Genomic DNA, 20,929 nt, shown 5'->3' with positions numbered 1-20,929 from the left:
ATGGATTCTTCCCATTTGTCTTTCATTTAAAGATTAAGCTTTTACTCAAGATTCTCTGTATATTCACAACAAGAAATTTAAGTAAAACTCAGTATCGAAGCTTGTACTCCAGTCTAATTCATTCATTTCTGTAAAGGCGCTGTGAGCCAAGATGGACGCTACTGACATAAAAATAGCATCTATTTATTTCTTACATAAATCTCCCAGCACTCAACTTTTGCCCCAGTTCGGATGTGCTGCCTTTAGCTTTAACACTGTTAAAGGGGGAATTTATTAAGTACCTACTTAGACAGTGCTAAGCACTTTAGAAATATTCTTTCATTTGGTCTCACAACAATCCCAAAAGGTAAATACAATTATCATTCCCATTTTGCAGTTGAGAAAATGGAGACTAAAAAGTGAAGTGACTTGCCCGGGGTCACACAGCTAGTAAGTGTCAGAGGCTGGATTTGAACTCAGGTCTTCCTGACTCTAGTCTCTGTGTGCTATCCACTGTGGCACCACCTAGCTGTCTCATGAGAGATGGTGAGAAAATGAACATTTAACCTCCAATTCTTTTTAAATTCATTTAATTTTTGATTAATTAACTAATAAACATTACAATTATCACTTGAAGGGTCATTCTTTAAATCCATGAAACATGGAAGAGAGAACTGAAATTGGGTGATCATAGTAACCCCATTACTATGTATTAGGCCTGAAATGACTTACCACCCTCTTCCCCTAAGTAGTTAGTTATTTCTCCTATAACAGCCTCTCAGTAAGTAAGAGGCAGGTCTCAGATTCCAATCAGACTTAGGGACAGAATCAGGACAGCTGCTATACTCAAGAGATTCTGATTTCTCTTCTCCCCTTACAGACTCATTATCTTTGTCCCATTCTTAACCACTGGTGTCTCCTACCCTGGGCACTCCTCTCTTCTATTTCCATACTCTACTGGTAATCCCCTCAGTTCCCATGTGTTCAATTAGCACCACTATGCAAGTGACTCCCACTTACATATATCCTGCCTTAGTTTCTCCCCAATCTTCAATCATGAATTACCAGAGCCTGCCTGACATCTAGGCAAATAGGTGGCATAGTGGATAGAGTGCTGGGCATGCAATCAGAAGGACTCATTCATCTTCCTGAGTTCAAATTCTGCCTCTGATATTTACCTGCCATGTGACGTCTTTCCCAGGAAAACCCCAAGCAGGGTCACAAAGAGTCAGACACATCTGCAACAACTCAACAACAGCCACAAACTTGACATCTCCATCAAGATGTCCCATAAGCATTTCAAACTCAAATATTTTCAAAGCAGAGCTCATTATCTTTTCTCTCTAACTAAATCCTTCTCCAAATATCCATGTTTCTATTGAGGGCACCTTCTAAGTCACCTGGATTTATAGCCTCCTCCATTCTTCCCTTTCCTTCATACTCTATCTCCAATCAGCTTCCAAGTCTTATTGATTCTACTTCCACATCTCCAGCACAGATTCCCTTATCTTGAACTGCAGAAATACTATCCTGACTCAGTTTCTTTGTAAGACACTACAAATTGTCCTTCCTGCTTCCATCTTCCTTCTCACATTCTCAACATAACAATTCAAGCAACTTTCCTGAAGCACAGGTCTGACTATATTGCTGTTCTGTTCAAGACTCTTCAATGATTCCCTACAGTCACTAAAATAAAATACAAAGACCTCAGCCTGGCATTTAAAACCCTTCACAATCTGGTTTGTCTGTTTAGTTTTTTTAACTGCACAATCCTCCTCTTCACAGACAGGTGGCACAGTACACAGAAAGCTGGCCTGGAGAGTCAAGAAGATTTGATTTAAAATCCTTCCTTGGGGAGGCAGAGCCAAGAAGGCAGAGTAAAGGCAGGGACTCATCTGAGCTCTCCCCCAAACCGCTCCAAATACCTTTAAATAATGACTAAACAAATTCTAGAGTGGTAGAACCCACAAAAAGACACAGTGAAACAATTTTCCAGCCCAAGACAACTTAGAAGGTCAGCAGGAAAGGTCTGTCACACCTGGGTGAGAGAGGAACACAGTCCAGCAAAGGTCACACCAGCACAGATCCAGACCCAGCAAATCAGAAGAAAGCCTTGGGAGCCACTGTATCAGCAGTGGTTGCAGTTTGCTTCTGGACCTCTCAGTCCACAGACTAAGTGGGTCAGATAACAGGTCAGGAGATCTACAGGGGTCCCTTTGTTGGCACCACTTGGATCTTGGTCTCAGAACCAGTGTAAGGAGTAGCAGTAGCCCAGCAGAGCTTGCAGCTGCAAGGGAACAGAGACCTTGGTCCCATCTCCAAGGTTGAAAAGAGTGCTTATGGTTATTCACAAACCAGTGCACAGTACAGTAGAGTAGGAAACACACCTCTCCCTAGACCATACCACCTTGAAAGAGTCAAAAACTTAATGGGCATTCAATGAAATAGAGGACTTTCAAACATTCCTGATTAAAAAAAAGGGGGGGGGGAGCTGAATAGAAAATCTGATTTTCGAATATGAGACACAAAGAAGCATAAAAACATACACAGGAAAGAGAAATTATATAGGATATAATAAGGCTCAATTGTTTATATTCCTACCTAGAAAAATTATATTTATAACTCCTAAAATCTTTCTCATTATTAGGGCAGTTAAAAAAGTACACATAGACAAAAAGCAGAGGTGTGAGCTGAAAGCAATGGTATTATTATCTAAAAAAAAAAAATTAAGGGATGAGAAAGATGAATGCAGTAGGAGAAGGGGAAAGGGAGAGGAAGAATGGGATAAGTTATCCGACATAAAGGAGGCCTGAAAGAGATTTTTATGGTGGAGAGGAAAATAGGAGAAGCAGAGAGGGGAGCAAATGAAGCTTACTCTCATTGGAAATGGCTCAAAGAGAAAATGATACACACAGTCAACTGGATGTAGAAATCTATTTTACCATACAAGAAAGCAGGAAGGGAAGGGGATAAAAGAAAGGGGGTAGGGGAGCTGATAGAAGGGAAGGCAGTTTGGGGGAGGTAAAAGTCAAAAGCAAAACACTTGAAAATACACAAGGTAAAAGGAGACAAAGAGTACAATAAACAGGGGAAAACAGGATTGAGGAAAATCACTGAGTAATCACTGTGGAAAAAAGCTTTGGTTTTTTACAGTAAATTTCTCTGATAAAGACTTCATTTTTCAATCAAATAGAAAATTTGGTCAAATTTATAGAAATAAAAGCTGTTCCTCAATGCATAAATGGTCAATAATAGAAATGAACAGACAGTTTTCAGACAAAGTCATCAAAGCTATCTATAGTCAAATGAAAAAAATGTTCTAAATCACATTGATGAGAGAAATGCAAATTAAAACAACCCTGAGCTGCTACCTCACACCTGCAAGACTGGCTAATATGACGGAAAAGGAAAATGACAAATGTTGGAGAAGATGTGGGGAAATTAAAACACTAACGTACTATTGGTGAAGTTGTATACTCATTCAACCATCCTGGAGAGCAATTTGGAACTACCCCCAACGGCTATAAAACCATGCACCCTTCGACTAAGGAACACCACTACTAGGTCTGTATCCCAAAGAGATAAACAACAAAAAGGAAAAGAACCTATGTGTACAAAAATATTTATAACAACTCTTTTTTGGTGGCTAAGAACTAGAAATTGAGGGGATAATCATCAATTGGGGAATGGCTGAGCAAGTTGTGGTATGTGAACGTGATGGAATATTATTGTGCTTTAAGGAATGAAAAGCAACACACTTTCAGAAAAACCTGGAAAGACTTAAATAAGCTGATGCAAAGTGAAATGAGCAAAACCAGGAGAACACCGTACACAGGAACAGCAGTATTGTACAATGATGAACTGTGGATAATTTAGCTATTCTCAGCAATATGAAGATCAAGACAATTCTGAAGGACTTCTAATGAAAGGTACTGCCATCTCCAGAGAAAAAAGTGGTAAGTCTCAATATAGATGGAGGATACTTTTTATTTTTCTTGGGGATTCTTTGGTCTGTGTTTTCTTTCACAGAATGACTTACATGGAAATGTGTTTCGCATGACTACATATGTGTAACCCATGTCAAACTGCTTGCCTTCTCAATTGGGGACGGAGGGAAAGAATTTGGAACTCAAAATTTTAAAAGAATGTTAAAATTGTTTTTACATGTAATTGGGGAAAAAACAAACCATTAAATAAGAAAAAAAGAAGCTACTTTTTAAAAAAATCCTGCCTTGCACACCTACTAGCTGTGTGAGCCTGGACAAGTCACTTAATCTCTGCCTGCCTCAGTTTTCTCCTCAGCAAAACGGGGATAATAATAGCCCCTACCTCCCAGAGTAGTTCTGAGGATAAGTAAATATAATTGTAAAACACTGCAGTTTTTCTTTATTTTTTAAAAGATATTTTGATAATTTTTATTTTCAATAAAATTGGTTTCCTTTATCAGCCTATAAAATTTATTGAATGAATTGAAAGATATTACTGAGAAGGGATCCACTGACTTTACCAGACTGCCAAATATACAAAAAAGTTAAGAAGCCCCACCTTAGGGAATCCCTTAGAACACTATGGGATCAGGCAGCAGGTCCAGGAGCACCCAGTCAGAATGTATCAGAGGTGGCGCTTGGACTGAGGCACTCCCAGGACAGCTTCCTATTAGCTGCATCACCCCCCCAAGGTCTCTCCTCAAAGTATCTTGTTTTCGCCTCTCCATGTTAAGGTTGTATCCCTCTTCCCTTTCCAAGCACAGGAAGTAAGCTTCCTGAGAACAAGAATATATTTTTAATTTGGGTATTCTACTCCTAGCACTAGGCACAGTATTTTGCATACAGTAAGAGCTAAATATATGCTCACTGGACTGAATTTTAACCAACAGAAAAGGAACCCAAAACATCGTAGACAGCTGTACTTGAATACACCCTACACCTCAGTTGTTACTGTAGCCAAGAAAAGAGAAAAATCTCCCTCTATGCATCAGCAAGCCTGCTGCAACTAGCACCAAATAAACTAGAATGGTTTTTAAATTCTGGTCTATCTTCCTATTTTCTGGTCAGGGCAGGGCAGGACAGAGAGGTCTCAACAGAAGACAATTTTATATACATATGCACATATATACATATGTGTGTTTACATATGTATATATCATAAACACCTGCATACTGTTTGCACATATACATTCCAGGTGTATGGACAAACCTACATAAATGTATGTATGTGTATATATTCGTACATGCATATATAAATATGTATAAACACTACCTACACATACATATATGGTATATGTACATATATGTGTATACATATACAATGTATGAAGTCAGCGCAGTCCCAAGCTATGAATGTTTGATAGATACCATATATGTGTATACACGCATTATCATAATATTCATCTTCTCTGCCCCTCAAAACTATCAAATGGTCACTACTTACAATTAGAAATCTCCTTTGACAGATGTAAGTAAACAAACTAAAATAATAATTCATGAATATGTATGGAGCACACACTATAGAGCTGAGAGGACATTGGGAGGAAGGGATTTTCACTCTCCACCAAGTTTCCCAAGTCGGACAAAATGATGAGTCATGAAGATCTTGAAACTTCCAGAGTCAATTCTTGGATATGCAAGAATGGAGGAGAGGGAGAGGTCAGCCTGTGGTCAAGACTGTGGACCTCCCTTGTTCCAACTTCCTATCACCTCATGTGTGGAATTCATTTATTCTAAGCACATCTGCTTCTTAATTCTTTTTTTTTGAGGGGAGAAAGCAATTAAGTGATTTGCCCAGGGTCATAGAGCTAGTAAGTATCTGAGGCTGATTTGAACTAAAGGCCAGTGCTCTATCCACCGTGCCACCTAGCTGCCCCAGTTCTTGCAATTCTATAACACCAAGGCCATACTATGAAGATTACTGATGTTACATAGTACCTTGGACGGAAGTTATTTGAGGATGTCTTGTTTCATCTCCCCCTACCCCCATTAGACTGTAAATTCCTTGGAAGCAAGGCCTAATGTCCTCTATATCTTTATATTCCTCACAGAACTTAACATAGTACCTTGAGCACAATGCCCCAGAACAGAGGTGGGGAACCTGCAGCCTCTGAGGCCACATGCGGCCTTCTAGGTGCCTGAGTATGCCTTCTAGGTGCCTGAGTATGCCTTCTAGGTCTGTGGGTTTAGCCTTTTGACTGAGACAAGTTTTACAGAACAAATCCTTTTATTAAAAGGATTTGTTCTGGGAAGTTTGGATTCAGTCAAAGAGCCACACTTAAGGACCTAGAGAGCCATATGTGGCTTCAAGGCTGAAGGTTCCCCATCTCTGTCCCAGAACATAGAGGAGTTAGAAGGAACCTCAAAGACCTGAAAAAGAATTCTCTATCTGGAAGGCTTCCACTGAGGGGAAACCTACTTCCTTGGGGAGATTGCCATCTCATTCTCGGACAGCTCCAATTGTTAGGAAGTGAGGAACTTCCACTCATCCCTCCCAATTCTGCCTTCTAGGGCCAAACCGACCAAATCTAATCCTTTTTCTATAAGATAGTCCTACATAGACTTAACACCTTCTATCTTCCAGACTGAATACCGCCAGGGCCTTTATAACAGGATCACCACAGCAGTCACGACTAAGCAGCTGAACACTCAAGACATAGTCACTGAAGGAATTAATGAATAAACACAGAAGAAATGAATGAAGGCAAAGATTATTTTTCTAGGTATTTGGAAAGATGAATGACTCTCCCACATACTTCATATATACTGACAAAGGATCAAAACCTTGGTCTTCAGCCACAATTAATATTCATCAAGCACCCACAGGCAAAATGGCTATGGAAGAGCCCCTGTGCTTTGAAGAACAAAGAGAAAATACGTTGAACCTTCAGGAGTGTATATTCTGGAACTAATGATCCATCCAGGACAAAGAGAAAGGTTAAAGGGAGCACAAATTCCCCTACAGGTAGAGTCTCGGTTTCTTTTAACATCGAACTTCTATATACAGGCCTTTCCAACAATCCCTTAAGGCATGAATCCCAAGGAAAGCTAGGACCTTTTAAGGCAAGTCAGCCCACTCTTGGCAGCCTCAGTTTTTCCTCATTTGCAGAGAAGGTTTTATCATGGCTATTTCCTCCTGAGAGAATTGTTTATCGATTTCATGTCCACATTTCTGTATACTGAATTTTCTCAAATAATTCTGAATTGTAGTCAGAAGACCTGGATTTGAATCCTGATTGGGGGAGAGGGAGGCTTTTAATGGGGGATGAGTAGAAACAACATCCTTCCCAATTGAGTTTCATTTCCAGCCATTACAGAGTTCAAAGTTGACTCTGAAACTTCACCTGCAGCCTGTGAAACGTCCATCCTACTTTCATGATGGAACTCTGTCTAAACAGCTTAGATGCAGGTTTAAGAATGTTAAATGAAACAGATAAATTAAAACATAAGCCTTAACATTTAAAGAAAGTGGACAATGAGATCCAAAGAAATGTGGCACACTCTGCGGTCATGATCTTACACTTGAGAAGACAATATGTCAGTGATCATAGAAGAATAAATTTAGACCTTAGGAGTGAGCTCCTCCAATTTCCTCATTTTGCAGATCACCCCCCACCACTTTTCCCATGATCTCACTATCAGTAAGTCAGTTGATTAGTCGACAAGCACTTATGAAGTACCAGGAATACAAAGAAAGACACAAGATAGACCCTACTCTCAAGGAGCTAAGTGCCTACTATACTTCGGGCTAGATGCTGAGGATTCAAACACAAGGAATGGAACAGCTATTACTCTCAAGGAAATTACATTTTAATGGAGATAGTAAGTAGCAAAATCAGAATTCGAACCAAGCTCTTCTGACCCCCTAATTCAAGTTTCTTTGAGAAAATTCAAAATACAAAAATCCCAGCCATGAAATCAGCCAACAGTTCTCCCAAGGGAATTTTTCCTGTCACAGAAGAATTCAATCAAGGCCTCAAGTCATAATATTCTCCAGGGAGCTAAAAAAAAAACAGTATTTCAAGTTACCAAATTTTAAATTCAGTTTCAAATATATAAGAAACATTTCCCATGCCATAACAGTTTACCAGCAGAGCAAAATTCCTGTTCCAGGTTGCCATTATCAACTCGTTACTTTTTCACATGACCCCTCCACTCTAACCAAGTTGTTGGACTGTTTTACGCCCCAAATAGATTACTGCCTCTAAACAGTTGCTCTGGCTTTCTTCTTACAAATGCAGTCTTCCTTCTTGCTTCCTCATTAGGCATTTTGTATGGATAGCTTGTTCTTTAGAGAATGTATATGTAAACACACACACGTACACACACCGCCCTACACAAACACACACACACACACACACACACACACACACACACACACACACACACACTGCCCTTATCTCCCCATCTATATTGTAAGGTCCTTACAGAGTAGGGCCTCTTGTGTCCCCTTACTGAAATCTGATCACATAAAACAGTAGGAGAAACTGACATCTACAAGATTAGAGGTTCCAACGGGCCAGATGTAGGAAGGCTCATTCTAGAAGAGGAATCAGCATGGAAGAGTTCAGCATGGATGGGCAAGACTTAATTTTGTATATTTAGCAGCAAGAGAAGATTCATGCCTCCCCTTAGAAGTCAAAGATATCTTCAAAAGCGGGAAATATGATAAAGAGCTTATACAACCTTCACATCTGCCACTTAAAAAAAATCAGATGTCTGCCTCTTTCCTATTTCTCATTTGAGAAAGGTCATTAGAAAGGCAACAATAAATCAATTCTAGCTTCATTTGGATTCTTGTGTCTTACTATGTTTTATATCAGGTTCAACTAAATAGTTTCCTCATCACCCACAGTGGGCATCTTCTGAACTAATCCCTTCTCTCAAAGCAAGATAATGTCGGGATTTTCAAAATTTCTCAAAAATATTCCAACATACTATGAATGGCCTGGTTTTCTTTGGAAGAGACAGGGCAAGACTACAGGGCAGTATGGTCCATTACAAACCACTCGTGGCAGACTAACCACATTTCTTTTATGACATGGTTAGTAGAGTGGTATATCAGGGGAATGCCACACACCTAACACAACAGCATTTCATATCAGGTAGAGTTTTCCATGATGTCCTTGTAAACAAGATGCACAAACATGGGCTGGACGGGAGAAGAGAGGGAGGAAGAAGCAAATTGTATTACTCTGTATAGCTTTATTAAATTCTTTGCATATATATTGTATCCCTTGCCCCCACTGATAAGAACATCAACTCTTCTTAAAGAGTACTTTTTGTTATACCTTTGTGTCCCCAGGGCTGTTGGATGGAAATAAACAGACCCAAAGAATGGAATTGAACAAGCCAATTATACACTGTGATTATAAATGGATTGATGATGAATCAGAAGTGAATTCTCTAATAGAATTAGTGTCACTCATTTCTATGCTCAGCGTATTTTTTTCAACATTTTTATCAATGGATTGGATGATGGTATTGACAGACTGCATGTTGTTTAAAGCAAAGATAACACAAAGAGAGGAGACATTTTAAATGTCAAAGCTGGGATCCAGAAAGCTCTCAACAGGTAAAAGAAATAATTTGACACGGTGAGAGGATACATAAGAGATAAATGTAAAGTCCAAAACTTGGGTCCAAAAAATCAATTATACAAGGACAGAATAGGAGGAGATGTAGCTCCATAGCTCAGGTGGAAAGAGAAATCAGAGACTTTAAGTAGGCCACAAGTTCACAACAAGTAAGCAGGGTAACATGGCAACCAAGAAAGTCAACATGCTCTCTCTTCTCTCCTCTCTCTCTCTCTCTTTCTCTCTCTCTTGCAATAGATGGATGCCATCCAGAACAAGGGAAGATATTGGAGTATATTTAAAGGATTGTCACATGGATGGGATTAACATTGTTTTACTTGGCACCAAAGTAAAATCAGTGGGCCCAAATTGTAGAAGGGCTTATTTCAACTTGACATAAGAAAAAAATTCCTGACAAATAAAGAGGTCTAAAAGTAGAATGAATTGTCCCAGGGAGTGTAAATTTATCATTGAACTTGCCCAACTGGAAGCTGGAAAATCATCCATTCAGTATTTTGCTATTTTCTTTTAAGGAATTATTGTTCATTACAGGTTGAGCTCTATCCATTGCACCACTTGACTGCCTACACAATACCTACTACACAAAAGTCACCTACACAATAAGATGAGACATCAAAAGACAATTCTCGTGTATTAACAGAATAAGAAAACACAATATCTTGTTTGTATATGGTTGTTTACATGTTCTCTTTCCCATTCAACTGGGAACTCCTTGACAGCACTTTTCTTTGTATCGCCAGTGCCTAGCACTGTGCCTGGCACATAGTAGGCACTTAAAAATGCTTGTCAACTTGACTTGACAAGGAAGGAAGAGGCCAGGATATAAAAGACTTTAAAAGTTCAAGTCCCTTGGTACCGATGATCCTGCATCTTGGAGAACTAAAGGAAGTAAGAGATGTGATGGGTGAGATGGAGACTATCAAGATCTTTGGAAAATGATGCAGAATGGTTAAGATCTCAACAGATCTGGAAAGGGACAAATTTCCAATTTTCAAGAAAGGAAAGAGAATGATGTGTACAAAACACAGAGTGTAAGCTGCACTAAGATTCCAAGAAAACTTCTATAATTCTCTAAATGGTCAGTAAACTTAGAAAAGGGAAGCAATCTCCATAGGTCCTCAGCTTGGCTTCATTAAAAACAAGTGAAGTTACCTCTTTTCCATGGTACCAAAGAAAGAACTGCAAACACAAAGGGGCGCCCAACAGTTAGGGAACAGTTTAAATAAATTTTAGGGCACATGGATTTAATGGAATACTATTGGTCTGCAAGAAATTATAGGTGAAACCTGGGAAAACTCTTACCTCAAACCTGAAGCAGAGCAAAGTGAGAAGAAAAACAAGTTAAACAAAAACAACACCGCAAAAAGAAACAACTCTCAAAGACTTAGGAACCACCTCGATGGCCAACCACGATGCTGTGTGTGTTGGTCCTTCGTTGCTGAAGAACACCATGCCATCAGAGAAATGAGGACATGACTTGCACTTGACTTTGTTTTGAGTGAGGGAGAGCTGTGCAGGTCACCAGCCTCACTTCTCCTCCAGAGCCCTCGGAATCCAGTGACCAGATATTCATCAGGATGACTGGAGATGACCCACGAAGAGGCAATTGGGGTTAAGTGACTTGCCCAAGGTCACACAGCTAGTGAGTGTCAAGTGTCTGATGTGAGATTTGAACTCAGGTCTAGATGATGACAGTGAAGCTACTCAGCTCTTGACAGAGATGGTGAACACTGGTACAGAAAGAGACACACATTGTTTGGATGTGACTGTAGCAATAAACACACACAGCACACACAGGAGGGCCTGCTGTACAGGTTCTCAGATCTGCTTTTCTAAAAGGAAAGCAATTTTGGAGTGGTTGGCCTTCACTTTAATCAAATACATATACCCACAAAGAAAATATGAGGCTTCCAACTGTCTGACCATGGGCAATACATACATCATTACCAGAAACAGCAGCACCAACATCTGTGTTTTCAAATGGGGGGAGGGGAGGCTTCTTAAAACAGCGGCCCAGAGTCTCACCTGGCACACTAACCTTCTTCCAAAACCTAACCCTAAAGCAAAATCTCACCTCAGAGTGTATTTACCCTTTTCAGAGCCAGAGTGACTCAGTGCCTCACCAGCAATCAGCAAAAAGTGTGGGCCTTCATAGGAAACAAGCCTCCCCTAATCAAGTCAATAGTCCCACTTGAGGCCTGTCAATTTGCAGGGGAAGATTTTTAACTCCCTTTACAATGACCAAAGAAAGAACTTGCTTTCACTTAAATATGGATATTTGTTTCAAGAGTTGTTTTTTTAAAGTTTTGAGTTCCAAATCTATCCCTCCCTCCTCTTCCCCCTCTCCCTCCCTGAGAGAGAAAAGCAAGCTGCTATGTTATTCATGTGCAATCATGTAAAACATTTTATAATAGTCTATATGAACCTTTTATTTAAATATTTACTATTTTAAATACTATATATTAAATATTAACTGTATTTCAATAGTCAATTTACTTTGTAATCTTATGTATAAATAAAATTCTATCTATAATAAAAATACTGTATATTAAATATTAACTGTATTTCAATATAGTCTATTTGCTTTGTAATCCTAGGTACTTTATTTTATGCGTAGTTCTAAGGAGATATCCATAAGCTCTAACAGGGTCACCAAAGATTAAGAACCTTGGGTCTAGATCTCACAAGAAATGGACAAAAATTCCACAAGATGCCTCAAACCCCAGTTCAAGGAAAAAATGTGAAATGGAAATCTCAAAGCCACATACAGTCTCCTGCACATCTCAACAGCATGTTACAGGATTCAGACCTCAAAAGGACTTCAGAAATCAGAGTCTTTTCATTTCAAAGGTGAAGAAGTGTTAGAACTGAAAAAGGCAGGTTGAATAATTCACCTGAGGTCACCCAGGAGTGAGCAATATAATCAATATTTTCTACTCTGTCACAGAGACTGAGAAGCCTGAAATCATGGGAAGCTGCTAGGGGGATTCCTTGGGCCCTAGACTGTAAGGAAGGCGGCACACCACATTCACAGTAGTTGACCCTCCTTGGTTTAGATTTGACTGGCCTGAGACTCAGGAGAGCTGCATTCTGGGCTTTCTACCACTTCATACTTCGGTGATGATTTCAGATATGTTGTTGAATCTCTGGGCCTATTTCCTCAACTGTAAAACGGGTATCATAACAGAACTTATTTTAAACAGTTATTGTAAGGAGCAAATGAGATCATATCACTAAGGTGCTAAATAAATGCTGGTTCCTTTCCTTGTTCCCTTCCCATCTGTAAAATGAGGTTGGACTAGGATAAAGCCACTGGTGAGCTCAATCAGTTCAAAAATGGATAGTTCAGAATTGTTTTTAAGACCAGGCAGCACTTCTTATCCCGCTCCCCATCCTCAACTTCCCTTCCTAGAAATTTAAGTCTAGAAATGTGTTCCTTTCAGTGACAAAGGGGTCCCAAATTAGTCCTAATCAGGTTCCAGCTGCCCAAGAACTTAAGGAAATTACTGGTGTATTAACAGTTATAATGATGATGATAATACTTATGATAGCCCTTAGCTAGCCCTTTAACTTCCACATATTCTCTCAACTTCGGAGTAGAAGCTATTGTTATCCACCCTATTTTACAGAGAAAGAAACTGAGACTCAGGGAATTGGCCAGACTCACATAGCTAATCAGGGTTTGAGGTAGGATTCAAGCTTGGGTGCTCCTGACTCCAGTGTTCTTGCCACCCAGCTGCCTCTGCAAGGATCTTATATTCCTACAATCCTCATTTGGTCATATGGCAGAAAAAGTTTTGAGAAATACGGTCAAGCCTTTCATTGAAGACAACATCTTTACTGGTGGCATTAGCCTGTGCAGAAGCAAAGTAAGAATTTCAGGAGAAACTCTTACACCCACTCAGCCCTGAGAGACAGTCTCCTCCTCATGAAGACAGGACTCTACCAGATCACTGGTCATCAGCCAAAGGTCTAACTTCAGGCCCCAAATCTCCCTTATGGGACAAATCAAAGACAGCTAATTTCAGACTGCATGCGGAGTACTCTTACATCAAAATTCAGGGAGGACCACAATGAGCTGCCAAGCATTGAAAGGAAGGCGACCCTTCCTCCTGGAAAAGGACTTCAAGTTCACGTCATGTAAAGCTACTGGGGATATTAAGTATGGAGCAGAGTCAGGAGGGCCATGACCTCCATGAGACAGACTTGTTCCGTTGGGTCCCGGAGGGTAGCAATGGGTCCCTCTTCCCTGGAGATCTTTCAGCATAATTTTTCAGGTGTGAGCTGACTTAGATGGTCCCTGATGTCTCCTAAAGCTCTGAATTCTCTATCGATCTTTTTTTTCCTCTGCTCTTCTCCATGCCAAACACAGATGCTTTTTCTCCAAACTTTCCTTGACCTTCTTCACTCCATTTTTTAATATTCGCCCTTCTGTAACCTTTCCTCCAGGCTAAATAAGCCCAGTTCCTTTCATCTTTGCTCAAAGACTCTATTTTATAACCCTTAATTATTTTCACTGTTCCTCCATGGAATCTTTCCAATTTCTCCAATTCCTTCTTATATATGAAGCACAAAAGTAAATTATAAAACCTCACTAAAGACTGAATAGTAAAGGAAGACTCGTTTTAATCTTCCTAGGTCTCACCATAAATACTTTGTTCATGTATGTTGTGTTTAAAAGAAATAGCAACTCATTCGACAATAGGTCTATGTGACCCCTGACACCTTGTCCAGACAGTACCCAAATAGTATTTATGCAGTTTTAAGTAAAGAAACATTTATTAAGTACCTACTATGTGCCAGGCATTGTGGAAGGTTAGGGTTCAAAGAAAGGCAAAAGCACAATCAGCATGGAGGATACAACTATGAAACAACTCTGACCATACAAGATGTTATGCTGTTTTCTGATTGCATTTATCCATTAAAATCATCCCCTGTTGGTCTCATCCCGATATGTAGGGATGGTGACTGTGTGCTGGCCCAAATCCTGACTCTGACACTTAGTTGTGCAAACCAATTACCTTCTTTATCCGTAAAAATAGCCTCTACCTCCCAGGGTTGTTGTGAGGATTCACGTGAGATAATATATGTAAAGTGCTCTGCAAATCTTCAAGCCCAGGATAAATACTATTGTTATTAAAAAGTCACACCAAAGAAATACAATATCTGACAGGTTCTACTAATTCTCAAAAACTTTCAATATAGGTCCAGAGATGACCCCATCAACAAGTATTTATTAAATGTTTAGTATGTGCTAAGTATGGTGATATTCAAAAAGGCCAAAGAAAAAAGTCCCTACCCTCAAGGAGCTTATATTGTAAAAATGAGACAATCTGAGGTATTGAACTATGTGTCTGTCATATGAGAACCTAATTTTTAAACCAATAAAGGCTCATTTATACAGTGCCTTAAGATTTGCAAAGTTGTTTTTACATAATCAAATCAATGCCACCATAACTAAAGGGAAAGGTAAGTGAATCTAAGGGCTTATCAATATACTTAACAAGCCACCAAGGCCATTACTTCCTCTTGGGGTTGTTTCCAGCTTTCAGAAGGAGCCTTCAGGGCAGAGACCATGCTTTTATATTTGTATCCCCAGTGCTTAACATAGAGCTTTTTCATTCATTCATTATCTCTTTTGGTTCCAACAACACAGGGAGGCAGGTGCTACATTATCCCCATTACATAGACACATGTCACATAGGCAATGTCCCAGAGATGGTTTGGAACCTAGGTTTCCCAGATCCAAGTTCATCATTCTATCCCCCATTAAAAAACAAAGCAAAACCCTACCTAACTTAATGCTCAGAAACTTATGATCAGATAGGGAACAAGTATTTTTCAGCTACAGCAACTCTCAAAGACCTCTAAAAATGACAGTCTGGTCCATGGTACAGCAGGAGATAGAGCCTTAGACCTAGAGTTAGGGAGAACTGAGTTCAAATTCTGTGTGAGGCTGGGCAAGTCAAGTTACTTTCCCTGAAGCTCAGTTTGTTCATCTATAAAATTGGGATAACAATTGTACGCACCTCACAAGTTGAGAGAATATGTAAAGCATTTTATAAAACCCTAAACATATACATAAAGGCTAGTTATTATCTTCAACATTATTATAATCATCAAGAGGGGCTAATAAAAGCAGCTTTCTCACAGATTGCTAGAAGGATCAAATGAGATTACACTAAATGCTTTGCAAAACTAAAAGAAGTATGTAAATACTAGCTCCTACTTAGTTACTGTTATTGCTGTGTAGAAAAAGTCCCAGAGACACGAGCTATTGAAGGAAGTTGGCTTTCCCATTATCCTGGTTTTATCACCAGCTATTTCCCCAGCTTTCTCAAGCAAGGCTTCAGATCCTCTCCTAGTCCAACCACCAGGGCCCATTTCCTGACGGAACAAAGAACACAGGAGACTGGCTGCACCCCACATGAACTCCATGCTTTATAGGAGGTCTGCCATTTCCCAAGGAGGGCAAATACACAACCCTGCCCCGCCAAGGGCCAAGAAATGGGTGCAGCAAGAACCCAATCCTGATTACTCCAGGGGAGGGAGGAGTGGTAGCAGAATCACTGCAAATGCCTGTGGCCAAAGCAGTGACTTGAGAAAAATAACTCTATTATAACAAATGGAGGATGAAAAGCAGTTAAGCCATTTGGGCATTAGAACTATTTACACTTTGTAACAGACACCCAGATGCTGCATAATAGTTGCTCAATAATTAAATGAATAAGATGCTTGGAGCTGTATATAAATATTGTCAGTTCTAGAGTGGGCAGAAAAGGGAGGGAATCATCCAAAGGTGCTCTAGACTCATCTAGAGCTTCAAGTTTTGGGGGAACTGGTCCAGGATTTTCTACCATCATGACTCTAAGGACCTAATTCTCTCAAATGTTAAATTCTTCTTGGAGGAGGGGGAGGAGATCACTACTTTCTGCTGGTTTCATCCTTCAGGAATACTGAGGCACAGTGATAAAAAGTGCTACAGAAGTGGGCTGCCTACCTCTTTCTTTACTATTATTATTTTTGAGTACAGAGTTGGGGTGGAAGGTTCAAAGTCTCAAAGACCAGGTAAGCCATTTAGACTAGTGCCTACCCTTGGAGATGACCTTCCTTTCTATTTACATTGTATATATCCCCAGACAATTTTTTGTGTTTGGTGTCTTTCATTAGAATATGACCTCCCTGAGGGCAGGGGCCTCTTTTTCTCCCCAGGACTTAGCACAGGCCTGGCACACAACTAAATGTTTATTGACTCACAGACACACAACATCCTAGAGTCCCAGTCAACTCCCCAAGACTGTAAATTGCTGAGCAGGTGCCAATATCAAAAGATAGTAAGTAGAAGCTTCTCCAAGAGGAATGAATTAAAACAATAATATTACTGATCCAGTCAGAAAATGTATATTGTCAAAAGTCCCGCGGGAAGATTACCTTACAGAATATTTTACAAAACACTTTCTTCCCCAAAATTGTGAGGACTGATCATCCAAGTGTTAACCCTCTCTTTACAAAGAAAGACCTGAGGTGCAGGGAGGTGAGGCTATAACTTGTCTTCAAGGTTTGCAAAATCTTCACAAACAATCCTGTGAGGGAGATGCTATTATTATCCCCATTTTACAGAAGATAGAACTAAGGTTGAGAAGTTTAGTGACTTGCCCAGGGTCACACAGCTAGTAAGTGATGGTCAGCTTTTCTTACTCACAGTGCAACGCTCTTTCCAAAAGAGGTAGGGAGGGAAGACCATGATGCCTTTGAAAGACTTAACTTTTGCAAGCCAAAAACCACAGGATAAACCTCTTTTCCCACCTCACCCTGAACATAAACAGATTGTAAAAATGAGGAAAACTACCAGTCTTTCCGTTCTCTAAATGTACTCCTACCCTGATTATAAAGAATCTACTAATGCTCTTGGCCTTGAGCTCCAGAAGGTGTGGAGAGAGCCCAATGCAAAGAGGAAGAACCCACTGACTCAATAGCAGCATTTCATACCCTTTCACTACTGTGTTCCAATGTCTAGTCTATTCACATATCAGTCAGAATTGCTAAAATGGCAGGGCCACTAAATGGCACAATGGATACTATGCGGGGCCTGGAGTCAGGAAGACCGGAGTTCAAATCTGGCCCCAAGACATTTCCTAGCTGTGTGACCTTGGGCAAGTCACTTAACCCTGTTTGCCTCAGTTTCCTCATCTGGAAAATGAGCTGGAGAAGAAAAGGGCAAACCACTGCAGCGTCTCTGCCAAGAAAACCCGAAATGGGGTCACAGTCTGAACAACAGCTAACAAACTGCTAAATTATTTTTCCATTATGGAAACACAGCAAAATACGCCAATTTTGAATATACCCATTAAAAACAAAATCGGATTGTTTTGGCTTTTAGCCAATATAATGCCAGCATTAACAGCAATCATTAAATGTCCCTATTCCCTCCCACAGCTTGAAGTTTCTACACAGATCATTTGGAACTTTCTTTACATTAGGCCAAGAAATTGCATGAAGAGGGTAGATAATCACTGGGGAGGTGCGTGAGGCACAATGAAATTAAACAACTTGCCAAGAATCACAAAGCTAGGAAGTTGTAGGCAAGGCAGAATTAGAACCCAGATCTCCCTCACCCCAAATCCAAGCAGGGACAAATTCCTTCTTTACCTCAAGGTGATATTTTGTCCCTAATTCTACCATACAGCAATTAGCTTGATTTGGGGAAAGTAGGGGTGGGAGTAAGTGAAAAGGGAAGACAGGAATTTGCAGAATCAACTCAAATTCACACAAAGCACCAACTGATGGTTGTGTCCCTCCCTCCCTCCTTCTCTCCCCTCCCCTGCCCTGCCCTGCCCTCCCCGCTTTCCTCCCTCTCAGCCTCACAGAAGCGCATCAAAAGAACCTACCTGTGAATTTCCGTCAAGATTACCTACAGAAATTCAGGCCCATTAAAGGCGTAAACTTCCGAAATAGAGGAGTTAGCGCTAGCCTCAGGCCATACTACTTTACAATCACATTAGCAAATAATCAAGTTTAACCAAAACAGTCAACCCCCCCACCCCTCATCAACTTTTCAGTGAAGTGTACAAATTTATATTCCCCAAAATTAAAGAGACAGGCTGGTGTTTAAGTTACAAAGTACGATGGGGACTGGTCATGAGTTATGAACTTTGAATCATGAATTAAAAACTTCTGGAAAATGAGGTAAACTGCCTTGCTAACAGTTATTGTTTGGCGAAAGAGAGGAGGAAAAAACACAAAGTATTTACAGTTGACGGCAGCTCCATAAGATACAGCTGGGGAGCAGGTGATATAAAAAAAGTCCCCTGACAAATTGTAGCAAAGGGTGATGATTACACCTAGTCCATTGTTACATAATTACTTATTAGCAGCTGCTCCACACAGCAGTATCATATACTAACATACATGGTTACGAAACCGCATTAGATTCCTTACCATTACCGTCGGTGGCACCCAAAGTGGGGTGGGGGGGCAACATTTCACTCTTTAATGGTATTTAGAGAAAGCAGGCAGGGAAATGAAATTTAAAATACTTACTGACCATTCATTCCCTAACCTCCAAATCAGACTTACCTGCGCTAACACGGTTCAATTTACATATGCAAATCTGCTGTCAGTTAAGCCAATCACCTCTAGGTGCAAAAAAAAATCAGGATTTCCTCTCTACTGCTCATTTTAGAGGATGGGGGACGCAGAATGACGGTTTTTAGGATATCGTTCCCATTTCGAAGTTTGTGCCTCTCCTAAAGGTTGTTAGCAATGTAAAACATTAGGATGTACCAGGCAGGCAGGGAAAAAAAGGGGGGATTTTATTCGCTTCTCTGCTTCTCCTAGCGCAAAATGCAAGTCTCGTATTGGATGCCCTGAATTGCATTCCAACATTTTTCAAAAGTTTATGAGGATTCACTAAAGAGGCGGAGGAGAAAGAGATAGTGAAGAGGAAGTCGGAGAGGGGAGGCCGAGAGCAAATTAAACTGGAGAAAATCTCCAAAAGCCGTGGAAGGCCCAGGAGGAGGGGGGAGGCGAACACATGCAGATAGTAACTTCATAGTTCAATGCATTCACTGACAGCAACCCTAAGCCGGCGGCTCTGCCTCCCCGTGACCCCCACCTGGTGCTGGCATGGACCTAGCACCCTGTACCAGCCTCCACCCCCTGGCAATCCTTCCCCACCCAGCACGCTCTCCATTCTGCCCCCTCCCCCTCCCTTCACTACTTCGGATGCCCGCTGGGCAAACTTGGCCCCAGGTCAGCGCTGCAGAGACCGGGCTGGGGAGGAGGGTGGGGGGGTCGGGCACTGCAAAGGGAAGGGAGGCGGCGGCAGCCGCGCTTACCTCCTTCTGCTTTGGGTCCTGGGGGTAGACGTCAGGCGGCCCGAGTCGGGGTCGTTTCAGAGGTCTCTGCTCATAACTGAGAAGCCCGAAGGCGGCCATGATCTCTCATGTTAACCGGAGAAATGAATGAGAGTTGGAGATGGAGCAGCCGCCTCTGAGCACCAGGGAGCAGCACTTTGCAGACAGACTCCCTCCTCTCTCCCTCCCTCTCTCCTCCTCTCCTTCTTCTCTCTCTCTCTTCCTCTCGCTGCAGGAATGAGCAGGTTGGATGCTGCCACTGCCGCCACAGCCGCCGCCGCCTGAAACACAGACACCCACAGCAATTGAGCAGCCCGCCGCACGCACTGCCCCCAACGCTCCCGCCGCCCCCCACCCCCAGCCAGCCTCGCCCCCTCCCCAGCCCCCGGCTCTTAGAGAAGGGGTCCAGATCTCGGCCCGCGGGTTAGCCCCCTTCCTCCCCTTACCTCCTGGAGGGGACCGGGCGGGGGGAAGCGGGGCACTTTGCTGACCCCTGGAAGACCCCAGCCCAGCCTGGCCCAGCTCAGGGTTGGGGAGGGAGAAAAAATTTTAAAAAAACTTTTCTTTGCAGCCAAGCCTGGAGCTGAAGTATTGGTGGGGCGCCTACGGCTCTGGGCAGAGTAGGGGGCTATCGCTACCGCTGCCGCTGTCGCTGCCGCGGCGAGCAGCCCTGCCCTGCCCTCCCCTCCCCTCCAGGCGCAGCCCCAGCTCCCCAGCTCCCTGAGAACACCGCCGGCTCTCGCCACCGCTCCCCGCCGGGGCCCTGGATGCTGTCACCTGGACACCGACCTGGACAGTGCGGAGGCCCGCGGGGGGCGGGGGAAGGAGGAGGAGGAGGAAGGGGGCAGGCGGGGCGGGGGGCGGAGGGATGCTCGGCTGCAGGGAAACCGGCTGGTCCCTCCAAGACGCCTGCGAGCTTCCCTCCCGCCGGAGCATCCGAGCCCGCCGCTGCCGGGAGAGGAGGAAAGGAGCTGGGAGGAGCGGAGAGGAGAGGAGCGGACCGAGGTTCCGCC

General features: G+C 41.9%; 1 protein-coding gene across 16 annotated transcripts in view; it reads right to left on the bottom strand.

The window, feature by feature from the left end:
* Nucleotides 1-20,929, bottom strand: part of MED12L (mediator complex subunit 12L) — a 603,739-nt gene that overhangs the window by 378,921 nt on the left and 203,889 nt on the right. For 15 of the 16 annotated variants that reach the window (XM_072618312.1, XM_072618310.1, XM_072618325.1 and 12 more), the window contains one exon: nt 19,899-20,197. In XM_072618312.1, the coding sequence (XP_072474413.1) occupies nt 19,899-19,997 (99 nt within the window). In that variant the 5' untranslated portion in view covers nt 19,998-20,197. Of the gene's footprint in view, nt 1-19,898; nt 20,198-20,362; nt 20,585-20,929 lie in introns of those variants that run through there. The other variant, XM_072618313.1, reaches the window with a different exon arrangement.

Source organism: Notamacropus eugenii, chromosome 6 (assembly GCF_028372415.1).
Source record: "Notamacropus eugenii isolate mMacEug1 chromosome 6, mMacEug1.pri_v2, whole genome shotgun sequence".
Classification (NCBI taxonomy): domain Eukaryota; kingdom Metazoa; phylum Chordata; class Mammalia; order Diprotodontia; family Macropodidae; genus Notamacropus; species Notamacropus eugenii.
This window is presented reverse-complemented; position numbering and strand designations above follow the sequence as displayed.